The 27,514-nt window shown below is 49.3% G+C and overlaps 1 protein-coding gene across 6 annotated transcripts in view; it reads left to right on the top strand.

Moving 5' to 3' along the window:
- The window catches only part of LOC137431529 (tropomodulin-1), a 55,512-nt gene that overhangs the window by 13,193 nt on the left and 14,805 nt on the right, over nucleotides 1-27,514 (top strand). For all 6 annotated transcript variants that reach the window (XM_068122939.2, XM_078782175.1, XM_068122941.2 and 3 more), the window contains 2 exons: nucleotides 7,011-7,130; nucleotides 7,642-7,731. In XM_068122939.2, coding sequence (XP_067979040.2) covers nucleotides 7,011-7,130; nucleotides 7,642-7,731 — 210 coding nt within the window. The remainder of the gene's footprint in view (nucleotides 1-7,010; nucleotides 7,131-7,641; nucleotides 7,732-27,514) is intronic.

Here is a 27,514-nt window from a genome sequence, read left to right as displayed (position 1 = left end):
AGAGTGGTATATACAACAACCAGTTGATCAAAACTTTTAGAAGTTTTAGAATCAAAGGATGCGCATGATCTTGGCTATCTAAAATCCTCATGACCTGGGCTATCAAATCCTCATCTAAAAAAAACATTTTTAAAATCCTCCTGATCTGGGAGGATTCTAATCACAGGATGCTAGCGATCATGATCATTATAGGGCTCCTGATGTGAGGGAAGAGCATGAAAGATGGATATGTGAATAATTCAGAAGGGTATGTGATGAGGGAAGAGTATTGTTTATGGGGGGTGGATGGGTGTTAGACTTGCCTGGGATAGATTAGGTTCAGGAACAGAATTGTTATGCCTTCACTGACGACACGAAGTTGCTGGAGGCATTGTGTTTTTGGGTTGTCCGTCTGTCCGTGTGCTCGTCAGTCCGTGATAGGGTTTTGTTGCCGTGCTAATTTAAGAATGGCTGAAGGGATCTCAGTCAAACTTGGTAGAAGTATGATGTATAATGATGCAAAGATGAACTGCTTAGATTATGGGGTCAAGAGGTCAAAGGTCCCGTTCGGTAAAAATTCTGTTACTGCGGTATCTCGTGAACCAGCGATGGGATTTTGACCAAACTTGGTAAAAGTATATATTATGATGCAAAGATTAACGGAATCAATTATGTCAAAGGTCAAAGGTCAGTGGTCACGTCAGGTAAAAATGTGATACTTGAGAACAGCTGAATGGATTTAAATTAAACTTGGTACAAGTATGTCTAATGATGTAATAATGTTAGCAGGAGCATATCTGTCAACGTCGTGACGTCAAAGTGCGGTTCAATTTTATTTTTTTAAGACATAGTCCAAGGTTGCTGTTTAACCCAGTTCAACACGAGTTTTTTTTTTTTAAATGAGATATCACCGGCCATAGGTGGGGGCTACACAAAGGAAAGTATAGATATTAGACAGAAATGAGGAATCTATTGACATTCCTCGTGAATTGAGGTGGGTTGGGATAGAGGGGAAATCAGGATGCAGGTAAACTATTCCTGAGTGATGCCATGCGGGGGAAAAAAAATAGAAGTTTACTCAGTCTTACTCCTTGGGATAGATACAGTGTATGGATGGGAAGAAACTGCCAAATTCGGCAGGTTAAGAAAATAACTCAGCAGGTCAAAAGGGAATATGAAAAGGACATAGCCAAGAATATTAAACACAACAGCAAGACATTCTTTAAGTATATAAGGGGTAAGGAAAGTGTTAAGAAGAGTGTGGGTCCATTGAGGAATCACACAGGAGAATTGGTGGATGATGAAGGTGAGATGGCAGGCTTGTTAAATTGTTTTTTTGCTTTTACGTTAACACAAAAACAGTCAGGGGAACTTCCAATAGTGGAGAGTATATCTATTTCGGGGGTAAGCAAGGGCTTTTAGAAGAGATCCATGTGGGAGGAGATGAAGTGAGGAAGCAGCTCGAAAAAAGATGGGATGGTAAAGCTCCAGGGCCGGATAATATTGTTTCGTGTGTGAGGGTAGGTAATGAAATACCTTATTCCAGATATAATTGTATAGATAAGCGTGCCCCGAATGTCGCGATGAAGAAGAAGAACTTTCATGTAACTAAGTAGGGAACCTGTTAGGCCGAATGTCTGTGTAAGCGTTTGTGTGTCTCCATACAAGGGGTGGAGCTATGCTAATTAGGTAGGGTTTCAGAGTAATCCCCAGTGTGTAATTGCCCTGTGATTTTTTCCCTTTGTTATAACATTCACTCGGCCAGCCATGCAATTGGCACATTTCTACAACCACCATAATCGCCGACTGTACCCAGACATTACGACCCCGCCCAGCCAAACACTCTCGATGGGCGTCAAGAATGGCCGTGTGGACACGCCCCGAAGGACGATTGGTTGGGACGATTCGACGGTGCTCGGTGATTGGAGCGAGCATGACGTCAGAGGGAACCTTCGAGAATGGAGGAAGAAAAAGTGAAGGGACCGCCATTTTACCCCCTCTCTCTGGTACTGGCTGGGTGGTAGACGGTCACGGCATTGTTGTCTTTCTCTCTCTCTCTCGTACTGGTCATGGCGAGCGGACACTATTACCTCTGGCTCTCAGCTGCGGCTGGTTCGTGTGTGCTCCTGGGAAGTTCGGGGTGGTCGGAGCTCGGTGCAGCCGAACGAGAAGGACCAAGGGAACATGTGTTTTCCCACGCAGGAATGCGGGACCTGTGACGCCACCAAACCCCCGTCGAGACCAGTGCTGAGTGCCGGCAAAAAGGGGGGATTTTATTTTATTTCCTTTAATCATTCCCCTGTCTGTTTTTGTGTCTGAGTGGAGGGTCCCTCATTTAGGAATTGTAGCTTTACCTCATATTCACTTTAATTGTTGGCATTTCCTTCATTAAATCATTATTTGTCGAATCCTACTTTTCTTGTATTGTGGACTTTGCTGTCCCGTCTCTGTGTCTGTGGGGATCGGATAACCCCCCGTGTGCAGCCTGTCCTTACAGGTAAGGACCTCGGTATCCTCCTCCAGATAATGGTGATATAATATAACAAATATCATGAAACATTTACATTTTGTACTCCATTTAGTCAGGCAGATAGGTGTAACAATTGTGGGTTTATACGTACAAGCATGAAATTTGGCACAGTCATAGATAATAGTCTAATGAATAATTCCAGATATGGACCCACCGCGAAAACGTCCTATGGTAGCCGTGGCGGCCATTTTACAAATGGCGGCCATTGACCAGGCTCATGAGCAAAATAATGCTGCTGTGAAGAGTGACGGTGGTGCTGTTGGACTCACTCAAAATCCAAATGCTCTTAGAAGATGGATGGTGGCTGGGCCGGAACTGGTTAGAATGACTACCGAGTTTGAAGCATCCATGGAGGGAAGGAAAATAAGGATTAATCAAGACACACGCCACCATGAGCAAACATATAGTTCACAGGTAATCTTTACTCAACATGTCAAACGTCTGGTTGAAGTAATAGAGGAAATGGGAAACCCCTTCCTAGAAGAGAGTACAGACTTGCTGCGGCTGGACACAAGAGACATTGCTGACCCAACTGTTGTTTCTACTGTTCAACAGGCTGAGGAGATAGGTAAGCAACAGTACAAGACCTTCGTAGCAGACCGTCTACTGGAGCGAACCGTACCTCTTACTGAGCCAATAAAGAAGAATAAACTCCCATTGTTTAGTCGATCGTCTCCAAGAGAGAAATCCAAGACAGGTTTGCAAGTAACTTCGCTAAAGAGTGACTGCTCTTTATTCTCAAGACTCTACATTGCGTCTCAAACACGAGATGGTGATCTTGCAGAATTTTTCCGCCATGAAAACCAAGCATGTCCCCCGTCTTTATCTCAGCTTGGGAAGTTACGACTGGGAACCAAATCAGATCTATTGGTGTGTCTAGAGAGTTGCGCAGAGGTCAGAGGTGATGCTCCAAAACCAGATACTGACGTCACTATCCTTGACGGGGCAGTGTTGGTGAACGTTCTGAAACCAGTTGCTGCCAAAACCTTTGATGATTATGCGCTGAAAGTATTCTTGCCACACATACAAGGTCACTTGCAAAGAGCCTGTCGTGTGGATATAGTCTGGGACCAGTACCGTGACAACAGCCTGAAATCTCAAGCCAGGGACAAACGTGGGAAAGGCATTCGAAGGAGAGTTGACGGATCCACTGTTCTTCCAGGAAATTGGCAGCAGTTCCTGAGAATTGATGCAAACAAAACAGAACTGTTTGCCTTCTTGACAAAACACATCACACATCTTGTATCAGATAAGCAGATAGTCACCACGGATGGTTCAGATGTGACGTGCATTCCCGCACGCGACACCAGTCATCTTGCCCCATGTGACCATGAGGAGGCTGATACACGAATGATGATACATCTCGCGGATGCAGTCCGTGATGGATTTCAGAAAATTCTTCTGCGTACGGTGGATACAGATATAGTGGTATTGGCTGTGGCAGCAACAACCAAACTCAAAATCCAGGAGCTTTGGGTGGCCTTTGGGACAGGCCAGCACTTCAGGTATATTCCAGCACATGAAATTGCAGCATTCCTCGGACCAGATAAGTCACAGGCCCTCCCGATGTTCCATGCATACACAAGGTGTGACACAGTCTCGTCATTTAATACACGGGGCAAGAATACAGCCTGGGATACCTGGAAAGTATTTGACGAATTGACGCCAGCGTTAGTTCATCTCTCCACGGGGACAGCAGACATCTCTGATGACGTTGTGGCAGTGCTCGAGTGGTTCACCATTCTTCTCTACGATCGCACCAGCAATCTCGTCAACATAGACGAAGCTCGACAGGCACTCTTCACGAAGAAAGGACGAGCCATGCAAGCTATTCCCCCTACCAGAGGAGCCCTGGTACAACAAATCAAGAGGGCTGTGTACACGGGTGGCCACTGCTGGGGAAACATGCTCAAGGTTGTTATGCATCTGCCCTCACCTGGGGATTGGGGATGGATCGATCCCCACAACTGGAAACCCCTGTGGTCCATGCTTCCTGAAGCCAGCATTTCATCAAGGGAGCTGATTTGTTGTAAATGCAAAAAGGGTTGCAAGGGACGATGCAAGTGCAAATAAGCTAGTTTGAAATGTACCACTTTGTGCCAGTGTGGTGGAGAAAATTGTGACGTATAAACAAGATCAAACTGGAACTATCTAGTAATATAAGTTACCGTTACAGTGCTTGGTGGGTTAATTGACATTGCTGGCAACACAAATGCAAATTGTGGTCATTTGGAGAATACAATTATGGCATATATGTGTATCTAGAGTCATTTCATTAGAACATAAAGAAGCATTTGTGTCGTCCGGTAAAAAATAATCGCGGTCAAAACGGCCATTTTGTAAAATGGCCGCCATGGCTACCATAGGACGTTATCGCGGTGGGTCCATATCTGGAATTATTCATTAGATTATTATCTATGACTGTGCCAAATTTCATGCTTGTACGTCTAAACCCACAATTCTTATGATGGATACACCTATCTGCCTGACTAATTGTATAATTTAAATAAACATAAATGCAAATTTCGCATGTGGAAAAAGTAAGTACACCCTTGGCTCTAATACGTGGTATTGCCCCCTTTGGCAGAAACAACCTCAAGTAGGCATTTCTTATAACTATCTACCAGTCTCTGACATTGACTGGGAGAAATTTTTGCCCACTCCTCCATGCAGAATTCTTTCAGCTGTGCGATATTTGAGGGGTTTCTTGCATGCACAGCTCGTTTCAAATCCCCCCTCAACATCTCGATGGGATTTAGATCCGGGCTTTGACTTGGCCATTCCAGAACCCTCCATTTCTTTCTTTTCAGCCATTCCTTGGTGGATTTACTGGTATGTTCAGGGTCATTGTCATGTTGCAAGGTCCACCTTCGGTTGAGCTTCAACTTTCCGACAGATGGCCTCACATTATCCTCAAGCACCCTCTGGTAAAATGAAGAATTCATGGTGGATTATATGATGGTGAGCTGCCCAGGCCCTGATGCAGCAAAGCTGCCCCAAACCATAATATTTCCACTACCATGCTTTACAGTTAGTATCAGGTTCTCGTGTTCAAATGCTGTCTTTGGTTTTCGCCAAACATGTCTTCTGGTACTGTGGCCAAATAGCTCTACCTTTGACTCATCTGTCCAGAGCACATTGTTCCAGAAGTGCTGGTCTTTGCCTAGGTGTTTATTGGCGAACTTTAGTCTTGCCCTGATGTTCTTTCTGGACAGCAAAGGTTTCCTCCTGGCACACCTCCCATGTAGATCAAATTTGTGCAGCCTCTTTCTAATGGTAGACTCGTGCACTTTGACATCAACAGTGGCAAGAGCTACTTGTAGGTCCCGTGATGACATTCTGGGGTTCTTAGAAACTTCTTTCAGCATCTTGCGATCTGCTCTCGGGCTGAACTTGCTGGGGCGGCCTGGCCTGAACAAGTTGGCAGTTGTTTGGAATCTTTTCCACTTGTCGATGATCTTCCGGACAGTCGAGTGATTGATTTCAAATTGTTTGGAGATCTTTTTAAATCCCTTCCCAGACTCGTAAGCATCTATAACCTTCTTTCTGAAGGCCTCAGGGAGCTCTTTTGATCTAGGCATGACCACGCCGCACACTTCAACAACAAAGAGCAAACCAAACGAAATGTCTGAGGTTTAAATAAGACAGGTTCCTCCAAGATCCTCTCTAACGATGTTCTAATCATTTGCACCTGAGGTGGTGCACCTGATTCTAATTTTAGGTATTTGAAGTAGTGATAAATGTCGGGGTGTACTTACTTTTTCCACATGCGAAATTTGCATTTATGTTTATTTAAATTATGCAATGGACTACAAAATGTAAATGTTTCATGATATTTGTTATATTATATCACCTTTATCTATCAATATTGTTGAAATGAAGATCAAATAGCTGTATGTTGAAATATGTTGAAAAAGTCAAAACTTTACATGGGGTGTACTTACTTTTTCACGTGACTGTATGTATATCCACACAAGATTTGCTATATATACAAGTTAGTGGTATCGGAGCAGGTGGATAAGTTTAAATGGAATTTAAATCGGTACCTAGATGCATCGGAGATGGAGGGGTTTGGGGGTATTGGCTTGTGTAGATGGTAGGCAGCTTGTGTGTGGATGGGTGATGATACAGCGGTAAGTGCAGCGCAGGCATAATGTGCCGAATTGCCTCTTCCTATGCCAAATGTGTGTGGGTGCGTTCATGCACACGTGTTCTTCTCTTGACCATGGCCTATAACGGAGTATACTTGTTCCAAGCTCAGAAACTCTACTTTAAGCCATATATGGTATTTACAATTTCTTGAATTTGATTTGTATGCATCAAGGATACCTCTTTTTGTTTATCTGGCTTGCAGTACAGGCCATCAAAAGTTTGACCACTTTGTTGGCTTCATGCTATAACCTTTGGATTATGGATATGGAAATTTTCTGAATCCTTTGAAAGACTACACCGACTTCAGGCGCAGACTGCTACTCATCTAACCGATATTGTCTTGATCTAGGAAAGCCATACGTGCCTCCAGAAAAGCCTTACCACCCTCTGGATGACAAAGTTTCCTTGGAGCCTGAGTGGGAGGAGGCGCTTGCGAAGGCCACTGATGCTGAAATGTGTGATATTGCTGGTAGGCTGGGCTTAGAAAACTATTTACTATTTTCTATTTTCTATTTACGAAAACTATTTTATTTTATGAGAATGCTCTACCCTCAATGCAAATTACATTCATTAAGTTGCCCCACCTACAAGTTATGTCAACATGGCGAACCATACTTACTTTCATTGGATGTTTTGCCTACATTGAATGATGATTATGCTTTCATCGGAATTCCAAACTCACATTGTATCTGCAAATACCTTTTGTGTCATCTTCATTAAGGTGACATTGCTGGAATCTTGAATCTTGCTCTTTGTTTAAACGTCATGTAGTTTTAAAATGAGATTTCTTCACCTTTTTACATCGTGTACACTTGTCCATTACTTGTAGCATTACCAAGCACAGTTTCACAAAAGCATTAAAGAAAACTCAATTGATGAGAATTATGGTCGAGTCCATCATAAATTATCATGAAAAAGCCTCAAAGTGCCGGTACTTAAAACAAAGCATAATCGCTTTCTTTTGCTTTTCCCTTTGGCAGCAATCCTTGGAATGTACACGTTGATGAGTAATAAGCAGTACTATGATTCCCTTGGGAGCAGCCACATCATGAACATTGAAGGCCTGAATAGTGAGTTTGTCTTGTGTCATTGCGTTGTTGGTTGATTTATTGTTGTTTTTTTACCACATTACTTGTTATTCCATGCCAGCAATGTAGCCAAGATTGTACAATTTATATTGGGCTATCATTTATCCGCTTGCATACTTGGACTCTAGCCAGGGCCAAGATGCTTTTAATCTTTCGAATAAATTGTATGTACTTGGTGCTCCATTTAAGTTGATTAAGTAGAATGCTGTCGGTTAAAGCAGGAGGTTTGGAATTTGGACAGGGTACTGGCACACAATAGCTTGCTCTTTTCTTTTTCAAAACGTACTCTCAGATATTTCACATCAATTAGCAAATGGGACATCCGACTCAGATGGATGCTGAGACAGGTGTCCCATTGATGCAAAGCTCTGCTTGCAAAGCACCAGAATGACAAAGTTGGGAATCAAACGCAGAGTCGATGGTTCAGAGTTTACGACATTACCTCTGTGCTATCCCCTTTATTAATGGGTCAATAGGAAATAAGCCATATTAGAAAGGCAGTGCCTGTTATCTTACAAACTCTATAATTTGGACACTTTTTAAAACCAGTCTTGTCAACTTTTTTACATGATGCATCACGACATTGTCACGTGATTAATCAATCGCAATGCCAAGGGAGCTGAAAATAATCTTACGATGGTGCTGTAGCAATGTAGCATTGCTGCCCTCGATTTATTATATCAGTTAAACTATGAGTACCTGCAATGTATATGTATGCATGAAGTACATTGAAGCTTTAATACAAAGACCAGATTACCTTGTAAGCTAAAAATAATGGATCAGTAGAGTCTAAGTAAGTTTTGTAAGTAAGAAAAAAAAACTTGCATGTTATAAATCACCGATAGAGAAGTGAAGGAGGGTGGAGTGCGGAAACGTGGAACGGGGAGAATGACTATATTGCACAAAAATGTTAGTCGAAAAAATGTTGTTTTTTTTTTGTTTTTTTGTTTTTTTTGTATACTGAATCGAGGCTCGTGAAATTGCTAACATTTACTTCACAAACAAATCAACCAGACAAACAAAATATATAAAAAGAGGGAGCGGAAGACAAGATGGGGAGAGAAGGGGAAGCACACAAACACAACATTTGAGAGCAGGGAGATGTGTGGGAGGAGAGGGCTTGGGGGGAGGAGGCGTGGGAAGGGAGGGGGGGGGGGGGGTGGGAGAAGTATAAAACACAAGGACACCAAGGACTTCCAGGACAGAAGTTGGTATTTCAAAAAAGTGGAATTGGGGTGAAATTAGCGGGGGTAGAAAAGATCAAGGTTTTGGATGGGGGAAGATAAGAGATGGTGGTGAACAGCTGTTTTAAAGACCTGGAGGGTGGAGTGGGATTAAAGAGAGTGAGGGAGTTTGTTCCAGAGGTGGGAGAAAACAGGAATGAAGGAGTGAAGGTGAGCAGAGAGTCTTGATTTTGGCAGTTTAACCATAAGAGGGTTGCAGGCAGATCTTGTGCGACCTGGAGGAATATTTGCGGGACAGAGCCCAGAGAGAGCTGGGGGAGGCAAGGCCAGAGAGGAGTCGGTAGAAGACGGAAAGACCACCAACCTGCCTGTGGTGAGTGAGTGATGGCCCTTGGAGTTAGCTTCATCGCGGGAGATTCCAATGATTCTGAACGCTTTGGTTTCAACAGCGTGAAGACGAGCTAGGTGTGAGGCAGGAGCACCACCCCAGAGGGGAGAGCAGTATTTCATTGAGCTGCGGATGAAAGCCTTGTATGTGTTGAGGAGCTCAGGTGTGCCAAGGAAGGACTTCGCACGACGGAGGATGCCCAGTCGGCGACTGGCTTTGGAGGCCAGATTTGAAATGTGGTTTTCCCAGGAAAGATCATGGCAGATAGTGAGACCCAAAAGCTTGAGTGACAGAACTTCTTGGAGAGGATTATTCAGAAAGTGGATGGGAGGGTTGTCCAGTCGGTCTTTTCGGAGAGACATCGTAAGAGTGTGAGATTTGTCAGGATTGAAAGACATGTTCCACTTGTTTGCCCAGTCTGTGATTTTGTCCAGGTCTGCAGAGAGTGAGGAGGCTGCAGACTGCCAATCTGAGGGATGAAGAATGGAGCGACAGAGAGTAGAGTCATCAGCAAAGACATAGAGAGTATTTTCAAGAGAGTCAGAGAGATCATTGATGAAGACCAGAAAAAGCACAGGGCCCAGAACACTGCCTTGGGGAACTCCAGCCTGAACAGGAAGAGGAGATGAGAGAAACCCATCCAGGGCCACACGTTCACTACGACGAGAGAGGAAGTCCGCCAGCCATGCATGGAGATTTCCATGGATACCAAAAGAGGAGAGTTTGGTGAGCAGAGCGGGGTGCCAGACCGTATCGAAGGCACGTGATATGTCAAGGGAGACAGCTCTAATTTCCTGTTTGGCATTGAGGACCTCCATCCATTGTTGAGAAAGCAGAAGCAGCATGTCCAGAGTAGAGTGACCAGGTCTGAAACCAAATTGATGATCAGAGATCAAGCCATTGGAGAAGAGGAAAGATTTCATATCTGAAGCAATGATGGATTCCATGACTTTGCTGATAATTGGGAGAAGGCTGATTGGTCTGTAGTTGCTGGGATCTGTTTTTGCACCTTTTTTGTGCAAAGCGGTGATGTTGGCAGATTTCCAAGCAGATGGCAGATGACCTTGAGCAAAAGAGAGGGTGAAGAGAACAGAGAGAGGGAGTGAAAGAGCGGAAGAACAGGATTTTAGGACCCGTGGGCTGATGCCGTCAGGTCCAGTTGCAGAATCAGAGTCGAGGGTTGACAGAAACGTTTCCACCTTGTCAGGAGGAAAGGACACAGAGTCCAGGAGCAGCTGGGTACGACTGGGTATGGTGGGTACAGAGAGGGATGGGTTTGGGATACAAGATTTAGAGGCAAACACAGAGTTGAGGCATTCAGTTTTTTCACATGCGGAGTCAGCCGTGTGGCCGTTTGAGGTGAGGGAGGGGATGGAGGGGGAACAAACACCAGAAACAGATTTGACCAGACGCCACCAGGATTTGGAAGAGGGAGACAGATAAGAGAGTTCGCTCCTGAGAATGGAGAGATATTGTTTCCTGGCTCTCCTGAGGGTGGACACACACTTGTTTCGGGCTTTGTGAAAGGAAATGAGATTTCCTTCCATTGGATTTGCTTTCCAGGAGACGAAAGCAAGTTGATTCTGGGCAATAGCCTCACCACATGATTCCGTGTACCATGGACGGGAGGAAGGGTATGACAACTGAAGACGAGATGGGATAAATCTGTGCATGAGAGAGAGCAATTTACTTTGGAAGAATTCCCAGCATGAGTTGATGTCAGAGGCGGTAGAGATGGGAGACCAGTCCAGATGATTGATGGCTGCTTGAAGACCGTGCCAGTTGGCCTGAGTGAAATGCCAGACTCGTCGACGCTGAGGAGGCTCTCTGAGAATGGTCAGAGAGGTGTCCACTTTAACAAGCACATGATCAGATGAGCCGATTGGAGCAGAAGAAGAGCAGCAGACATTTTCAGGGAAGTTAGTCATAACCAAGTCCAGAAGAGAAGATGCTCCGTTGACTGAGATCCGGGTCGGGAAATTGACAGATTGTGTCAGTCCCAGTGAGTCACAGAAGTCCTTTGCTGAAGAGCCATGGCTGGTGAGAGAGGTACCCACACCCAGCCAACTGGCATGGTGACAATTGAAATCACCACATATGAGGAAGAGAGAGTTGGGATGGGTAGATATACGTTGGTCCATATTATCAGACAGCGAGATGTAGATGGAGTCATCACTGTTTGGTGGACGGTACAACACACATCTGAACAAAAGGTGGGAGCGATGGGGAAGCCGTAGCCAAAGGTATTCCTGGGGGTGAGGTGGAGAGAGGGCAGTGCAGGGCGAGTGAAGAAGAGAGTTTTTTATAAAGATAGCAACCCCACCTCCAGGACGAGGCTCAGGTCTATCATACCAGAGGAGGGAGTAACCTGGGAGAGATACCAAGGAATCAGAGACATCATGAAGGAGGAAAGTTTCTGTTAAGCAGATCACGTCTGGTTTGTCTGGTCAGGGTACGTGAAGACAAAAAGGCAGCTCTGTCTACCTGTCGCATGGTCACCTGTAACGCCATGGCTTGCAAAAGCAGCCTGTATTGTGTTCACCAAGTGGAGCTTCCCTGGCAAAACACACCCCAACTTCCCCGGCCTTGTGACTAAAAACAAAAAGGGAGCTCTGTCTATTGTAACACCATGGCTTGCAAAAGCAGCCTGAATAGCATTCACAAATCGCTAGATATGGTAAATTTTATAAGATTTCACTCTAGATTTGGACATTATTTAGTCTACAGCATCCATCCTCAAATCCAGATTTTGATTATATGCTTCATTGTGTAATAATAATCGATCGTGTTTCCAAGGCAAGGCATGTTTGAGTAGGCCAAAACAAAATGGCGGCTTAAGACCCCAGCGGGGTGCAGTGGGCTGACCAAGATGGTGGGCCGCCATATTGGTAAGCCACCACATCGGGTTTTTTTTCTTATGAGCACCTCGTTAATCATCTTCAAAAAGGGTATTATAACACACCCAAACACCCAGTTTTCATCATTGCAATCTTTTGGAGGTCCAGGTGTATGCGTGCAAAGTTTGAGGCGTTGGGGCCGCTAGGTTTCATGGTTTTGGAATTATGGAGGAGACAGACAGACGGACGGACGGCCACTGCCTTTTATATATATATATATGATCCACCACGCGGTGACCTGGGTTACCGTGGTAACCCGGGTTACGCCGGGACGCCGCCATATTGATTAACCCGGGGTTATCTCGTGAGATACGGCAATTCTCAAATCAGGGCCATTTAACAGTAACCCGTTCTCTCGTGAAGGCTAAAATGACCCGGAACATTCCACACTGGGCATGCAGTTCTTCAACAAAGTTTGTTTAGATGTGATACCAAATTCAACAATCAAAATAAACCGGGAAAATAATGCCAATACTGACGATCCTATATAACAAGTGTGTATGTATGAGGAATAAGATTGACATCGATTGACTGATTAAAATAGATTTTGTAAACTTATTCCCTGTTGTTTCTCTCTTTATTACTGTGACTGTATGCTCGTGTGGGGTGGGTTGAATAAATAATGCTCCCTAGAGATCGAGGAGTGACGTAGTACAGCCTGGACTAGAATCTTGCTCGGCGGTGCCAATTAGTGGCCCTGGAAAAAGATCATAATGTAGCGGTTGCCGCTGAGCATACACAATCGCCTTACACCTGCCGAAGACGCAACCAGGGAGCGATCACTGTACCGGGCTCGCCCAGACCGCCCGGAGACGCTCAGTCTCGCCTTTCCCGGGCATGTCCAGACTCGCCTTTCCCGGGCTCGTCCAGACCGCCCGGAGACGCACAGTCTCGCCTTTCCCGGGCATGTCCAGACTTGCCTTTCCCGGGCTCGCCCAGACCGCCGGAGACGCTCAGTCTCGCCTTTCCCGGGCATGTCCAGACTTGCCTTTCCCGGGCTCGCCCAGGCCGCCCGGGCACGCCCACTCTTGCCGTGTTTGATTGCATATATATATTGCTGCCCGATAAACGGGCTTTTCAGAGTACCCGAGTTTGGTTTTGCTGAATAAAGAAACTCGGATGAATTCCCGTCTTTTGTCGCGTCAATCCTTTCAACTCGCGTAGGAGCACAGCTCCTTCATTGGTGACCCCCGACATGGACACGGCAGTTGCCCTTAAACTGCCTACCTTCTGGGAGGCTCACGTGGCGGTTTGGTTCGCCCAGGCGGACTCCCAGTTTGCCCTGCGAGGCATTACCGCCGACGACACCCACTTCCACCATGTGGTAGTGGCACTCGGCTCCGCCACCGCGGCCCGCACCCTGGGCCTCCTCCAGCACCCGCTGACAAGTATGGCGCGATCAAGACGCTCCTCCTCGATGCATTCGCCCTCTCACCGGCGGAACGCGCACGACGCCTGCTCGACCTGCCCGAGCTCGGCGACACGCGCCCGTCCGAGCGAATGGACTACATGCTCTCGCTGCTCGGTGAGCACTCCCCGGATTTTCTTTTCCGAGAGCTGTTCCTTCGCCAGCTGCCTAGCCAGGTACACTTCGCTCTGGCAGGCACGCAGATCACGGATCCCCGCGCCCTCGCCAGGGAAGCCGACAAGGTCTCCTCGGCAGGCCAGCACATCGGGGCGGCTACCTGGAGCCCGCCGCTGTCCGAGGTGACGCCCATGGCGCCCAAGCACCCGGTGCGGTTGGAGGCCGAACTGCCGGTGCAACTGGCGGCCGCCACACCGCGCCGACCGCTTCCAACACGACGGCCGGGGCCTCCACCTGACCAAGCGTGGTGTTATTTCCACGCCAGGTTCGGACACAAGGCTCGGACATGCCGACCCCCGTGCACTTTCGGCAAATCGGCAAACGGCAGGGCCGGCGTTCATTACCAACCATGAGCGCCGGCCACTCGAGCTACTTGCTTTTCATCAAGGACAAAGCGTCCGGGCGGCGTTTCCTTTGTGACACCGGCGCCCAACCGAGTATGACAGGCAGAACGCCGTTTGCGGCCCCTCCTTGGTCGCTGCCGACGGATCGGCCATCCGCACCTTCGGCCCGCGCAACGTCACCCTCTGCTTCGGCAACCAGCACTTTAATTGGACCTTTGTGACGGCGAGCGTGCCCATGGCTTTGCTAGGCGCCCACTTCCTCTGCGCACACGGGCTGCTGGTCGACGTCAAACGGCGTCGCCTTGTCAATGCCAAGACTTTCAGCTCCCTGGCATGCACGATGAGCAGCTCCGCGCCGACCGAACTAGCATGTGCCCTCCCGGCGGCAAACGAGTTCGCTCGCCTGCTCGCAGAGTTCCCGGCCCTCACGCGGCCGACGTTTTCGGCCGTCGCAGTGAGACATGGTATCGAGCACCACATACCAACTACGGGCCCGCCGGTCTACGCCAGAGCCCGCCGCCTCGACCCGGCCAAGCTCACCGTGGCAAAAGCCGAGTCGACGCGTTGGAGCACCTAGGCATCGTGCGGCGCTCCGATAGCACATGGGCCTCGCCACTGCACATCGTGCCGAAGCCGGGGGGCGGCTGGCGCCCATGTGGCGACTACCGCTGCCTCAACGACTTTACCACCCCCGACAGGTATCCGGTCCCGCACATCCAGGACTTTTCCGCCCGTTTGGCGGGGCGGGTCATTTTCTCGAAAGTTGACCTAATACGGGGATACCACCAGGTACCTGTCAGGCCGGCCGACGTCCCAAAAACGGCCGTCATCACGCCGTTCGGCCTGTTCGAATTCCTGAGAATGCCGTTTGGCCTCAAGAACGCGGCCCAGGCGTTCCAACGCTTGATGGACGGCGTGCTGCACGACCTGCCGTTCCTCTTCATCTACCTGGATGACATCCTCGTCGCCAGCACGTCCCGGGCCGAGCACCTCCTCCACCTCCGAACACTGTTCGGGCGCCTCAGCCAGCACGGCTTAATCGTCAACCCGGCCAAATGCCACTTCGGCACGACGGCCGTTGACTTTTTGGGCCACCACATCACCAGGCACGGACTTCGATGGGACGTCCGTGATTGGGCCAACGCCTGCACGGCCTGCCAGTGGGCCAAGGTCCACCGCCACACCCAGGCCCCGCTGGCACCTTTCACCGTGCCCGAACGGCGTTTCGACCACGTCAACGTGGACCTGGTGGGCCCCCTTCCCCCATCACGAGGTTTCGCACACCTGCTCACCTTGATGGACAGGACCACCAGGTGGCCGGAGGCCGTTCCCCTTGCTTCCACCACCACCGCCGACGTGGCGCAGGCTTTCATCGCCACCTGGGTCGCCCGCTTCGGAGCACCAGCGGACATCTCTTTGGACCGCGGTCGGCAGTTCACCTCCGAGCTGTGGGACGCGGTCGCCCGCAACCTGGGGGTCGAGCTCCACCATACCACGGCCTACCACGCCCAAGCCAATGGGTTGTGCGAGCATTTTCACCGCTCCATGAAGGCAGCGCTCATGGCCGGCCTTCAGGATGGTGGTTGGGCCGACCGGCTGCCGTGGGTCCTTTTGGGCCTCCGCACGGCCCCCAAGGTGGACCTCCAGGCGTCCACCGCCGAGCTCGTCTACGACCAGCCGCTACGCGTCCCGGGCGAGTTCGTGCCTGACGCTACCAGTCCCTGGTCCGCGGCTCGTCAGCGCTCGGACCTCCAGGAGGCCGCCCAACGGTTTTCCCCCGTGCCAACGTCCCGCCACGGTGGCCCCCAGTCCTACGTCCCCCCAGCGCTTCGCACAGCGGAGTACGTTTTTGTGCGTCATGACGCACACCGGGGGCCACTCCGGCCGCTGTATGACGGACCCTTCCGGGTCCTGCGACAGGACGACAAGTCTTTCGTCATCGACGTCGGCGGCAGGTCGGACCAGATTTCGGTGGACCGCCTCAAGCCGGCGCACGTGGACGTCGACCAACCACCACGGTTGGCCCTTCCTCCGCGGCGAGGCCGCCCCCCGTCCACTGTTCCCCCTGCTCGACCACCCACCACCACACCGGACCCCCCCCCCCACCACCCTCCAGGGGTCGCTTCGGCCGGGTCATCAGGACCCCCCTTAAATTGACCCTGCCGGTGCAAGTCGATTCTGGGGGGGCGCGTGTAGCGGTTGCCGCTGAGCATCCACAATCGCCTTACACCTGCCGAAGACGCAACCAGGGAGCGATCACTGTACCGGGCCCGCCCAGGCCACCCGGAGACGCTCAGTCTCGCCTTTCCCGGGCGTGTCCGGACTCGCCTTCCTTGGGCTCGCCCAGACCGCCCGGAGATGCCCGGTCTCGCCTTTCCGGGGCATGTCCAGACTTGCCTTTCCCGGGCTCGCCCAGACCGCCCGGAGATGCTCAGTCTCGCCTTTCCCGGGCATGTCCAGACTTGCCTTTCCCGGGCTCGCCCAGGCCGCCCGGGCACGCCCACTCTCGCCGTGTTTGATTGCATATATACAGTATATTGCTGCCCAATAAACGGGCTTTTCAGAGTACCCGAGTTTGGTTTTGCTGAATAAAGAAACTCGGATGAATTCCCGTCTTTTGTCGCGTCAATCCTTTCAACTCGCGTAGGAGCACAGCTCCTTCAATAACACACATTTTAAAAGTTGTATATTAAAAGTTGTAATAAGAGGTGAGAAGGATAGACCTAGTTCTGCTGTGTACTGCATGGAAACGTGCTTGTTCTTGCCAAAAAGTATGGGTACACAAAGGATTTTCCGATCACGCGAACCCGGGTTACACTCCCCCTAAAATAAATTAATTAATTATGTAAATTGGTCAAAAATCACGGGGCAACCCCGGTCACCGCGTGGTGGATCATATATATATATACATATATATCTGTACAGTGTCTGTGTTGTCTTGTCACTGAACTACTCCCTCAAACTTTTGTGAAATCGTACCAAACTTCTGGTATGCACATATCTCTCCCGTCGGTATGCCCTAAGGGTATTTGTTTGAAATTTTTTCCAATATTTGATTTTTTGGGGAGTGGGGGGTGGGAGGGGGGGGGGGGATTTCTTTTTGGGGAAAAATTTTTTTTCAACTTCAATTGTTTATAAAAGGTAATATCACGTATATTACAAATACATTTGTGCAAAATAATTGTTTGAATTATGATTGGTGTAAACCATGACAAAACGGCAACTTGGGTAGTCATTTATCTATATATCTACATATCTGGGCAGTGTCTGTGTTGTCACTTAACTACTCCCTCAAACTTTTGTTTCCTTGGTTGTGAAGTGTTTTTAATCACGTGGTGGTGGTTTTGAATCACGTGGTGGTGAGGTATTTTGAATTATGTGGTGGTGAGGTGTTTATAAATGACATCGTGGTGAGGTGTTTTTAAATGATGTGGTGGTGAGGTATTTATAATTACGTGGTTGTGAGGTGTTTTTAATTATGTGGTGGTGAGGTGTTTTGAATTAGTTGGTGATTAGTTGTTTTGAATTACTTGGTGGTGAGGTGTTTTGAATTACGTGGTGGTGAGGTGTTTTGAATTACATGGTGGTGAGGTGATTTAAATTATGTGGTGGTGAGGTGTTTTAAATTACGTGGTGGTGAGGTGTTTTGAATGACATGATGGTAAGGTGTTTTGAATTACATGGAGGTGAGGTGTTTTGGATTATGTGGTGGTGAGGTGTTTTGAATTTGGTGGGGGTGAGGTGTTTTAAATTTGGTGGGGGTGAGGTGTTTTAAATTACTTGGTGGTGAGGTGTTTTAAATTACTTGATGGTGAGGTGTTTTAAATTAGGTTGGCGTGAGGTGTTTTAAATTACATGGGGGTGAGGTGTTTTGAATTACGTGGTGGTGAGGTGTTTTAATTTACTTGGTGGTGAGGATGTTTTAAGTTACTTGGTGGTGAGGTGTTTTAAGTTACTTGCTGGCGAGGTGTTTTAAATTATGTGTGGTGAGGTGTAATCGTCCCAAACTTCCAATCTGCACCTACCCCTCCCCTATGTATGTGCTGAGGGGTTCTTTCTTGAAGAAAAAAACATTCAACCTAAATCTTCAACCTAAATTGCCTGTTAAATTGTAATATCACAAACACAACAAATACATTTGTGCAAAATAATTGTTTGTATTATGATTGGTGTAAATCATGACAACACAGCAACTCAGGTAGTCATTATCCTCAGCTAAAATAAGCCCGTTCCTCAGTAACGACGCGTGGTGAGGTGAGCGCAGCAAGCCAAGCCAAGCTAGTATATATATACTTGGAGGTCCAAGTATATATATTGTTGTGGGTTTGAGTTTGTACAATAAAGTGTTAAGTGTGGAAAAGTTCTGAGGAGATTGTGGCTGGCTAAATAGCGCAGTGGGCTGTTGACGCGTTATCAACAGAGGTCCGTGGTTCGAGCCCTGCATTGAGTCAGAATTTTTTCACACTTAGCCCCTCGCAGGAATTTGATTCCTGTTTCTAAAAATTATATATATATATTCAGAGAGATGTATATCTCTTAGATATTATTATCTCATAGATCTCGCCTCTCTGGAGTATATCTCAGATATATATATATTGTTGCGGTTTTGAGTTTGTACAATAAAGGTTAATTTTCCCCCTCATAGTTTAATCACACTACAACACGTAGCCTCGCGATAGTTCAGTTATTTCATAGTAAATGTATGCATAGTCCTTTTCCTGTTATTTTTGCGTTGAGTAGAATAATGAGAGTTAGGTCCTTTCATTGCCTTATGGGGTGGGGCCTTATGCCGCCTTTGGCTTTTTGGCGCAAATTAACACGAGGCAGGCCTGGCAAATCGAGGCAAGACCAAAGGAGGGCGGAGGAGAAGCCGACGGTAAGAGCGAGCCGCCAATCAGGACTCGAAGGGAGCGGCTGCGGCACTGCGTCACAAGGCGTGGTTAGAACATTCGAGGGAGCTAAGGGGGTTGGCAATATAACCCGTTGCGCGAAGCCCCCACCGCAGTTCTGCGAGAGGTGAGCTGAACCAAGTTCTGGTGGGAGAGGCGCTTGTGAGAGTTGAGTTCTGCGGAGAGGCGCTTGTTGAACGAGCTCAGAGAGAAGACGCGCATGAACCGAGTTATAAAGCGCTCTTACAACTTAAACGCTCGGTTGAGCTTGAGGCAGAACCTCCATTGAGTTATGCGAGTGAGAGCGCGCCGGTAATTAATCGCGCTGTGAGAAACCACCAAGCCTGGCGAGAGACGCACACATTTCCCTCCCGCCTGCCTGCTCTGCCCCTTTTTCGAGAGATGCGCAGCAAGGATCCCTCCCACTGCCTGCTTGCCTTCATCGCGGGACGTGCTGTGACCGGGGAGAGCCACGCCGGGAGGAGCCGTTCCTGGACGACCAAGTCCGCGCGTTTGGCGAGTGAACATCATCCTTCCTTCATTTCCCCCTGTGAGTGTGATCGGGCCCGTGTCAGGGGATAAGGTAAGACTGTTCCTCTTCTCCAATGGCTTGATCTCCGATCATCAATTTGGATTCAGACCAGGTCATTCTACTCTGGACATGTTGCTTCTGCTGTCTCAACAATGGATGGAGGTCCTCAATGCCAAACAGGAAATCAGAGCCGTCTCCCTTGACATATCACGTGCCTTCGATACGGTCTGGCACCCAGCTCTGCTCACCAAACTCTCCTCCTATGGTATCCATGGAAATCTCCACGCATGGCTTGCGGACTTCCTCTCTGGTCGTAGACAACGTGTGGCCCTGAATGGATTTCTCTCATCTCCCCTTCCTGTTCAGGCTGGAGTTCCCCAAGGCAGTTTTCTGGGCCCTGTGCTTTTTCTGGTCTTTATCAATGATCTCTCCGACTCTCTGGAAAATCCTCTCTATCTCTTTACTGATGACTCCACTCTCTGCCGCTCCATTCCTCTTCCCTCAGATCGGCAGTCTGCAGCCTCCTCACTCTCTGAAGACCTGGACAAAATCACAGACTGGTCAAACAAGTCGAACATGTCTTTCAATCCTGACAAATCTCACACTCTTACTATGTCTCTCCGAAAAGATCGACTGGACAACCCTCCCATCTACTTTCTCAACAATCCTCTCCAAGAAGTTCTGTTGCTCAAGCTTTTGGGTCTCACTATCTGCCATGATATTTCTTGGGAAAACCACATTTCCAAGCTAGCCTCCAAAGCCAGTCACCGATTGGGCATCCTCCGTCGTGCGAAGTCCTTCCTCGGCACACCTGAGCTCCTCACCACATACAAGGCTTTCATCCGCAGCTCAATGGAATACTGTTCTCCCCTAGGGGCTGGTTCTCCTGCCTCACACCTAGCTCGGCTTCACGCTGTTGAAACCAAAGCTTTCAGAATCATTGGAATCTCCCGTGATGAAGCTATCTCCGAGGGCCTTTCACTCATTCACCGCAGACAGTTAGGTGTTCTTTCTGTCTTCTGCCGACTCCTCTCCGGCCTTGCTCCTCCAGCTCTCTCTGTGCTTTGTCCCCCAAATATTCCTACAGGTCGCACATGATCTGCCAGCAACCCTCTGATGGTTAAACTGCCGAAATCTCGGCTCTCTGCTCACCTTCACCCTTTCATTCCTCTTTTCTCCCGCCTCTGGAACAAACTCCCACACTCCCTTCAATCCCACTCCTCCCTCCAGGTCTTTAAAACAGCTGTTCACCACCATCTCTTAGCTTTCCCCATCCAAAACCTTGATCTTTTCTACCCCCACTAATTCACCCCAGATCCACCTTGTTTGAAATTCCAACTTCTTTCCTGGAAGTCCCGGCAGTGTCCATATGTTTTATACCTCTCCCACCTCCCCCCCCCTTCCCATGCCTCCCTCCCCCCAAAGCCCTCTCCCTCCCACAGATCTCTCGATGTCCCTGCTCTCAGATGTTGTGTTTGCATTCCTCCCCCTCTCGCCCGATCTTGTCTACCGCTCCCCATGTTATATGTTTTATGTGACGGTTTGTTTTTCTGTGTGATTAATGTTAGATCTTTCACGAGCCTCAATCTTGTATACAAAAAAACAACAAAAAAAACAAAAAAACTGTATAAGGCTGCTCTGTGTCTCTGCTTTCTACCGATCCTTGTACATAATAGTGTAAATAATAATTAAACCTGTTCTTCCTTCCATTCGATCGTCCCCGTCATTTCCATCATTGACTTAGCATGGTACGAATAAAACCGCTCTAATCGGGTTGCAATACCAAAGGTAACTGCACGGACCACGTGGTACGCAATCCGCTCGGTGTACTCAAATTACGCGTGGCTCGTGCGAGGCTTGATTCCCTGCTTCCGCGGCGGCACAGGTATTTAGGTACGTGCGAGAATAGTCCTGAAACCCTACCTTGCGTTTGCCTGGGAGGGGTGATTCAAGTCTCTCGGTTGCGCCGATCCAAGAAGAACAAGGGGCTTAATCTCCCCTTGGTAAGGGAAGGAGGGTCGCGCGGAAACCGTAATAATATATATTGTTGCGGTTTTGTGAATAAAGAATGACCCCCCCCCCCCAAAGTAGGTAGTTGCACCACAACATGTAGCCTTGCTTTAGTTCAGTTATTTCTTCGTAAATGTAAGCGTAGTCTCCTTTCCTGTGTTAGTTTGCGTTGAGCAGGCCAGTGAGTTAGGTGTTCTTTGGGCTGGAATGCCACGTGCTAGGCCTGGAACAAGTCTGGCAAGGCCGAAGGGAGGAGCTGCAGGGGAGTGGCCGGTAGGCGGCGAGCAGCCAATCGGAGCTCAAGGGGAGTGGCTCACAACGGCAGCGAGAGGAGGGGCTTGGAACATTCGGGTAAGGCTGGGGAGGGGCCATATAAGACCCTGCCCCGAGCCCCCCGTGCGAGTGAGAGAGTCGCCCAGCCCCTGAGTCAGAATCGGTCAGAGTCTCCCAGTCAGAGCTTGTGTCACAGCACGAGTGAAGTCCCTTGCTTGTTATAGCCTCGCTGTACACGAACTCTCCCTGTGCCCTGCGCTCTGCGACTGTGAATAACGCGCTCGTGAGGACGATCCATTCCGGGCCACAGACGCACGGTCTCTCTGTCTGTGCTCCCAGCACACGTGCCGTGAACATCTGAGGGCCACACCCGGCGAGCTGTCCCGGAGCGACCGGCGCCAAGGCGCGTTTGGAGCGCGAACTGTCCTTCCTCCTTTTCCCTGCGTGAGTGAGTGGGCCCTTGTCCGGGGATAAGTTAAGACTGATTAAGCTTGCTCTGTGTCTCTTCGCCTTGTATAGTTGTAAATAAACCTGATCTTTCTTCCATTTGATCGTGCCCGTCATTTCACCATTGGCCTAGCATCGCACGAATAAAACCGCTCAAATCGGGTTCAATAAAAGTAACGGCATGAGTCACGTGATACGCAAACCGCTCCGGCGTATTCGATTAGCGTGGCTTGTGTGAGGTCCAGTCCCTGTTTTCATGGCAGCGTGGGTACCGAAGGTAGTGTGGAATCGACCCGATACCCTTCCGCACGCTCGCTACGGGAGTGGCGTCTCGGCCTCGTGGACTCGAAGACCCGAGGGGGAAAAGGGGTTTGACCCCTCCCCACCTCCCCCCTCTGTACGTCGACGGGCTTCGAGAGATCCGCATCAATATATATATATATATATATATATATATATATATATATATATATATATATATATATATATATATATATATTGTTGCGGTTTTAGAACCCTCACTTGTAAATAATACTTGTAAATATTCCATTATTAAAAGGTTAAAGGTCGCACCCTTAATTAGTCCATATGCAACACGTAGGCCACCATAGGAACTTCATTTCTTTCATTAGTTTGTGTTTTAGATAAGGCCGTGTTCCCAATAGTTGAATCTGCGTTGCATTAATCAAATAAGATAGGCCCCATTCACTCATTTTCCAATCGCTCTCTCCAAACGGCGCCATTACGCGCCCCTACAGACGGTGCCTTGTCCCTCCCAATTCTATTATGCGCCTTTTGTTAGCAGCGTTCACTGCCTCGCTGAGCTTCCGCCCAAGCAACGCCATTAACCATGCGGTCGCCCGAGGAAAAAGGGGGCGGAACAACAAGCGCAAGGCATGGCCCTGTCTACTCGCTGTCAAGGGCGGAGCCGGTAAGCCCTTACCAGCCAACCAGGGCTGAGGTGAGCTCGCTGGCGGGCGTGGTTTCCAAGCGCGCACATTGATCTTGAAGCGCGTTATATAAGCGCCAGCGCGAGCCTTTTCACAGAGTCGACTCGGGTTGGAGATGGCGCTTGGTGGGGTCTGGCTGAGACAGACTGCTTGTGGGAGGTCTGCTGGGAGCATCGGCTGCTGAGAGACGAAGCCGCACAAAGCCCCTGTACGAACCTGCGAGAGCGAGAGAGCATTGCTCGATAAACGTATTACGTACGCAGCATCCCAGACCCTCGCTATATGTAAGGTCCGCTCGCGGTCGGCGACACGCGAAGCTGCCTGCCGTTCTTCGCCCGCGGAACCGGAGCCTGGACGGAGTCGACCTACCTGGAACCATCTACCTGGACCTTCCCACCTACCAGCTACCACCCCGTGTGAGTGTGTATGTTTGTCTGGGATCGTTAAGTTGAGACTGTATAGTTAAGCCTGCCCTGTGTCCTGCTTCTTCTTCTTCTTCTTCTTCCTCTTCTTCTTGTATATTCCTTTCGTTTCCTCCTCTTCTTGATTGTAAATAAATTCACCTGTTCTTCCTATACTCTGGTTTCTTCTTACCCGATCGCTTTAGTCTTTTCTCAATTGAGTACCTGTGGCACGATTTCGGAACCGCTATAATCGGGTGTAGTAATTGTTAATGGCCCAAGTCGCGGCTCGCTTCGCTCGGCATGTCCATTAACGCTGCGGCTCGGGTGGGAGTTATCTCCTCGCTTTACGGCCGGTGGTAGTACTTAGGTACTAAGACTAATTCGGCTTACAACCCTACTTACCACCGACCGGAAGTGACGTTATAACTTCCCAAGGACTTGGGACGGCCAGCTTAAAAGACAAGGGGATTAACCCCCCCCCCTTGATAAGGGGAGCGCCGACCCCCAAATCCGTAACAATTGGTCTCTGGGAGTGGGATTTGAAGCCCGAACCAAATTTTTTATCATTTGAAAAGATTTGGTCAAAATTTCGAGCGGCCGAAATTTTATATACCATCTAAATTAAATCGTGCATTGGATAATCAAGGCGATCGGATGCCGGTGGGGGTAGAAGAAGAGGGGGTAGATTTAACCCAGGACCCCAGGGAAGAAGTGGGAGAGATGGAGGAGGAAATTGAAGAAGTTGCGGTCGTGGGGATTGCAGGCGCACAAAATGGCGGCGCCTCGCACATGGCGGCAGGGGCCGCACCCGCTGCGCAAATGGGGGTGGGCGACATGCAAGCCTTCATGGCGCAAATCACGGCATGCTTCGTGGTGCAAAGTAAAGCAATAGATGAAAAGATGGACAAATCCAGGAGAGAAATGAGAGACGGGTTAAGTAATTTGGAAAATAGAATGGGGGAGCAATTGGGAAGTCAAATTGGGGGGTTAGAAGTCAAATTGGGGGGATTAGAGAGCCAATTAGGGGGACAATTGGAGGACGTAAATGGCCTAGCCCGGGAAGTAAATGAGGGGTTAGCGAGGGACAAGGCCAGGTATGAGACGAGGAAATTTGAGAGGGACAGAGACCACGAGTTGGGCGGGAGGAGCGCAGTCATATGCGACGAGGTAACGCAGCTAGAGGAGCGCGAGTTGAGCGAAGCTGAGCAAGGCATAATCACGTGGACTGGGGTAGAAATCGTGACCCGGGGTATGGGGAAGCCAGCGACCACCGAAGTAGAGGGAATGTTATGTGCGCTGGCGGTCATCGAGCTTAAGGAGAAAATCGAACCAATAGTGGAAATTGGAATTCAAGAGATGGCAGGCATAGAGATTAAATCGGAGATTGGGATGGAATGCACACAAAGTCTGGATTCGCATCGTGATGCCGTGCTTAATAACCAGAATGAAAGTTTGCAGGTGGTGGAGCGAAGAGGTGGAAGCGCCAAGGTGAGTCGGGCTGTATATGGTGCTAAAAGATTTGGCGCAAAGGTATTTGGCGCGAGAGGGTTTTTCGCGCGCTTGGGATCCAGACGGCACCCGGGCGTTCGTGGAAGGTCCTTTGTACGCTGCGTGAGTGGAAATGGCGTGCATGTGAGAGAAAAGTGTGCGCCGGAGCGAGAGTGTGATACCAAGTGCGAGAGCGAGTGCACATCGGAGTGTATGTGTAATGAATGCGACACAGAGAGTGCGACACAGAGAGAGAGAGGAATGTGTGCAGAGTGCGACACGGAGTGTGAGTTGGTTGTGGAGCGTGTGCGGGCGAGCACACCAGAGCGTGTGATTGGGTGTGTGATAGGGGATTGCACACCTGTGGGTAGGTGTGCGCTGAGTGGGTGTGCAACAAAGTGCACACCCGTGAGTGGTACGGAGTACGTACTGGGAGAGTGTGTGCAAGAAGGTGCGTGAGAGAGGTGTGTAAAAGAGTGTGCGAATGGTAGGATGGATGCGCAAGAATGGGCGCGAGAGGAATGCATGGTATGTATAGAGTGTATGGAGACACCTGGATGTGTGAGTATGGGAAGAATCACGTGTGAATGTGAGCATGCGAGGGGAGCATCGACGTTAACCGGGGCAGCGTTTAGGCCGACTTATAGCTGACCCGAGCTCTCTGGGCATGGTGCGCTTTGTGTGCTGCGGAGGCCGGCCAGGGTCGTTGCCGCGTCGCTCCTGCACGGAGCGCCGTGCACGATTCGGGCCGGGCTCCGCCCTGCACGGTCGGTGCCGTGTTTTGCCAGGCAAGGCGACCGGCCTGGTTCGAGGGGAGGTAGGAGGGTTCGGAGCGGCGCCCCCTTGCGGTGGCGGCGCTCCGGCCGGGCAAGGCTGGGCCACCGCGCATGGGAGTGAAAGGCCCTGCGTAGGGATGGTGCTTGGAGCCTTGGCCCGACAAAACCGTCTCCCCTGAATCGTAAATGCCGGACGGACCCAACCAACAGGGGACTGCATGGATAGCCGGCTTTTCGAAGCTGAGCTGCAAGTACAGTGTATTCCCGCACGAGAGGCTCGTAGTGAGTAGACTGATGGTAATAGTGTTAACGATAGTGATGTAGAGGGATGGTAGCTCTACCATCCCTCACATCCCTTTGGGCACATGAGCTATAGTTTATAGGGTGGCGGTGAAAACTAGCCCGGGAGGGTTAGGATAATGTATAGGATCTAGAAATGACTATAGGTGACCAAGATTTAAGTAGTGACTATTGTACCTTTAGTGGGGACGTAGAGTAGAGTAGATGGATGATAACGACGTGGGATGTGCAGTAGTATAAAGGGATGACAGGGAGCACGAGTTTTAGAGGGAAAATAGATAGCCAGATGATGCAGTGTGTTTGTGGTATAGTTTAAATGAAAAACTAATGAGATTCCTTGAAGTGCTGGTGAGGAAATGAGGAATTGGAATGGAAGTTCCTGGTAGTGCTGAGCAAATAAGGCAATGCTCGAGAGTGATGTGTGTGTGTGTGTTGAGTGTTTGACTTGCATGATGTGCAAGTGAAGTACAGGTGTGTGGAATGAATGGTGTGGAGTGAGTAGTGTGGAATACGTGGAGTGGAGTGTATGGTGCGAAGGAGTGGATGGGGGAAGGATGGACCCCTTCACGAATACCCGGGGAGGGTAGGTTAAAGTTAGGTAGAGGGAGTAGGTAAATTGTGGTTGGATATTGACGTCTGTGGTGCGGGTAGTTGCACAGAAGTGTTTTGTTGGGTGCATGAGTGTATGGAATGGCTGGGCGTGTGGCCTGTTAGTACGAATGGTTAGTTGAGCACTCCGCCACTGGTAGTCTGTCGGCCATGTGAGGCCGCAGGTAGGCTCTGGGAGCACAATGGGGCCCGAGGATCCGGAGAAGGACCCGGGTAGCCCGATGCCATGGAGGGCAGTAGTGGGGGTAAGCGCCAGGGAGGGCCTTCCCCAGGTAGGTTAGGGTGATGGAGCTAGGCAAGCTCGGGTGGCGACGTACAGTAGCGGAGGTGTGCAGGTGAGCGGACCTGCTGGTGAGCCACACGACCCAGCACTGAAATTGTACAAGGGCACAGAAGGAAAAATCGGGGGAGTGAGACCCCAAATTGGTGAGCGCCACAGTATGTTCAATGGGAATTGGTTTTTAGAACCGCATAGAGTAAAGATGGCCAATGGATTGGCAGGGTAAGACCCCGGGTAGTGTAATGTATTAATGTCAATTAGAAGGATAGATGGGATGAAAGTCTCTTCGCACCATCCGCATCCACTCACCTGGGTGATGAAACTCCACACCACATTTTTTGGCAGATATTTGGAGAATGTAAGACGCATCATGACGGAGTGTGACATTGTGTTGTGATTCCATCCCTTC

This window comes from Myxine glutinosa, chromosome 7, assembly GCF_964187855.1.
Source record: "Myxine glutinosa chromosome 7, kmMyxGlut1.1, whole genome shotgun sequence".
NCBI lineage: Eukaryota > Metazoa > Chordata > Myxini > Myxiniformes > Myxinidae > Myxine > Myxine glutinosa.
The sequence above is the reverse complement of the archived record's forward strand: the minus strand, read 5'-3'. Positions and strand labels throughout refer to the sequence as shown.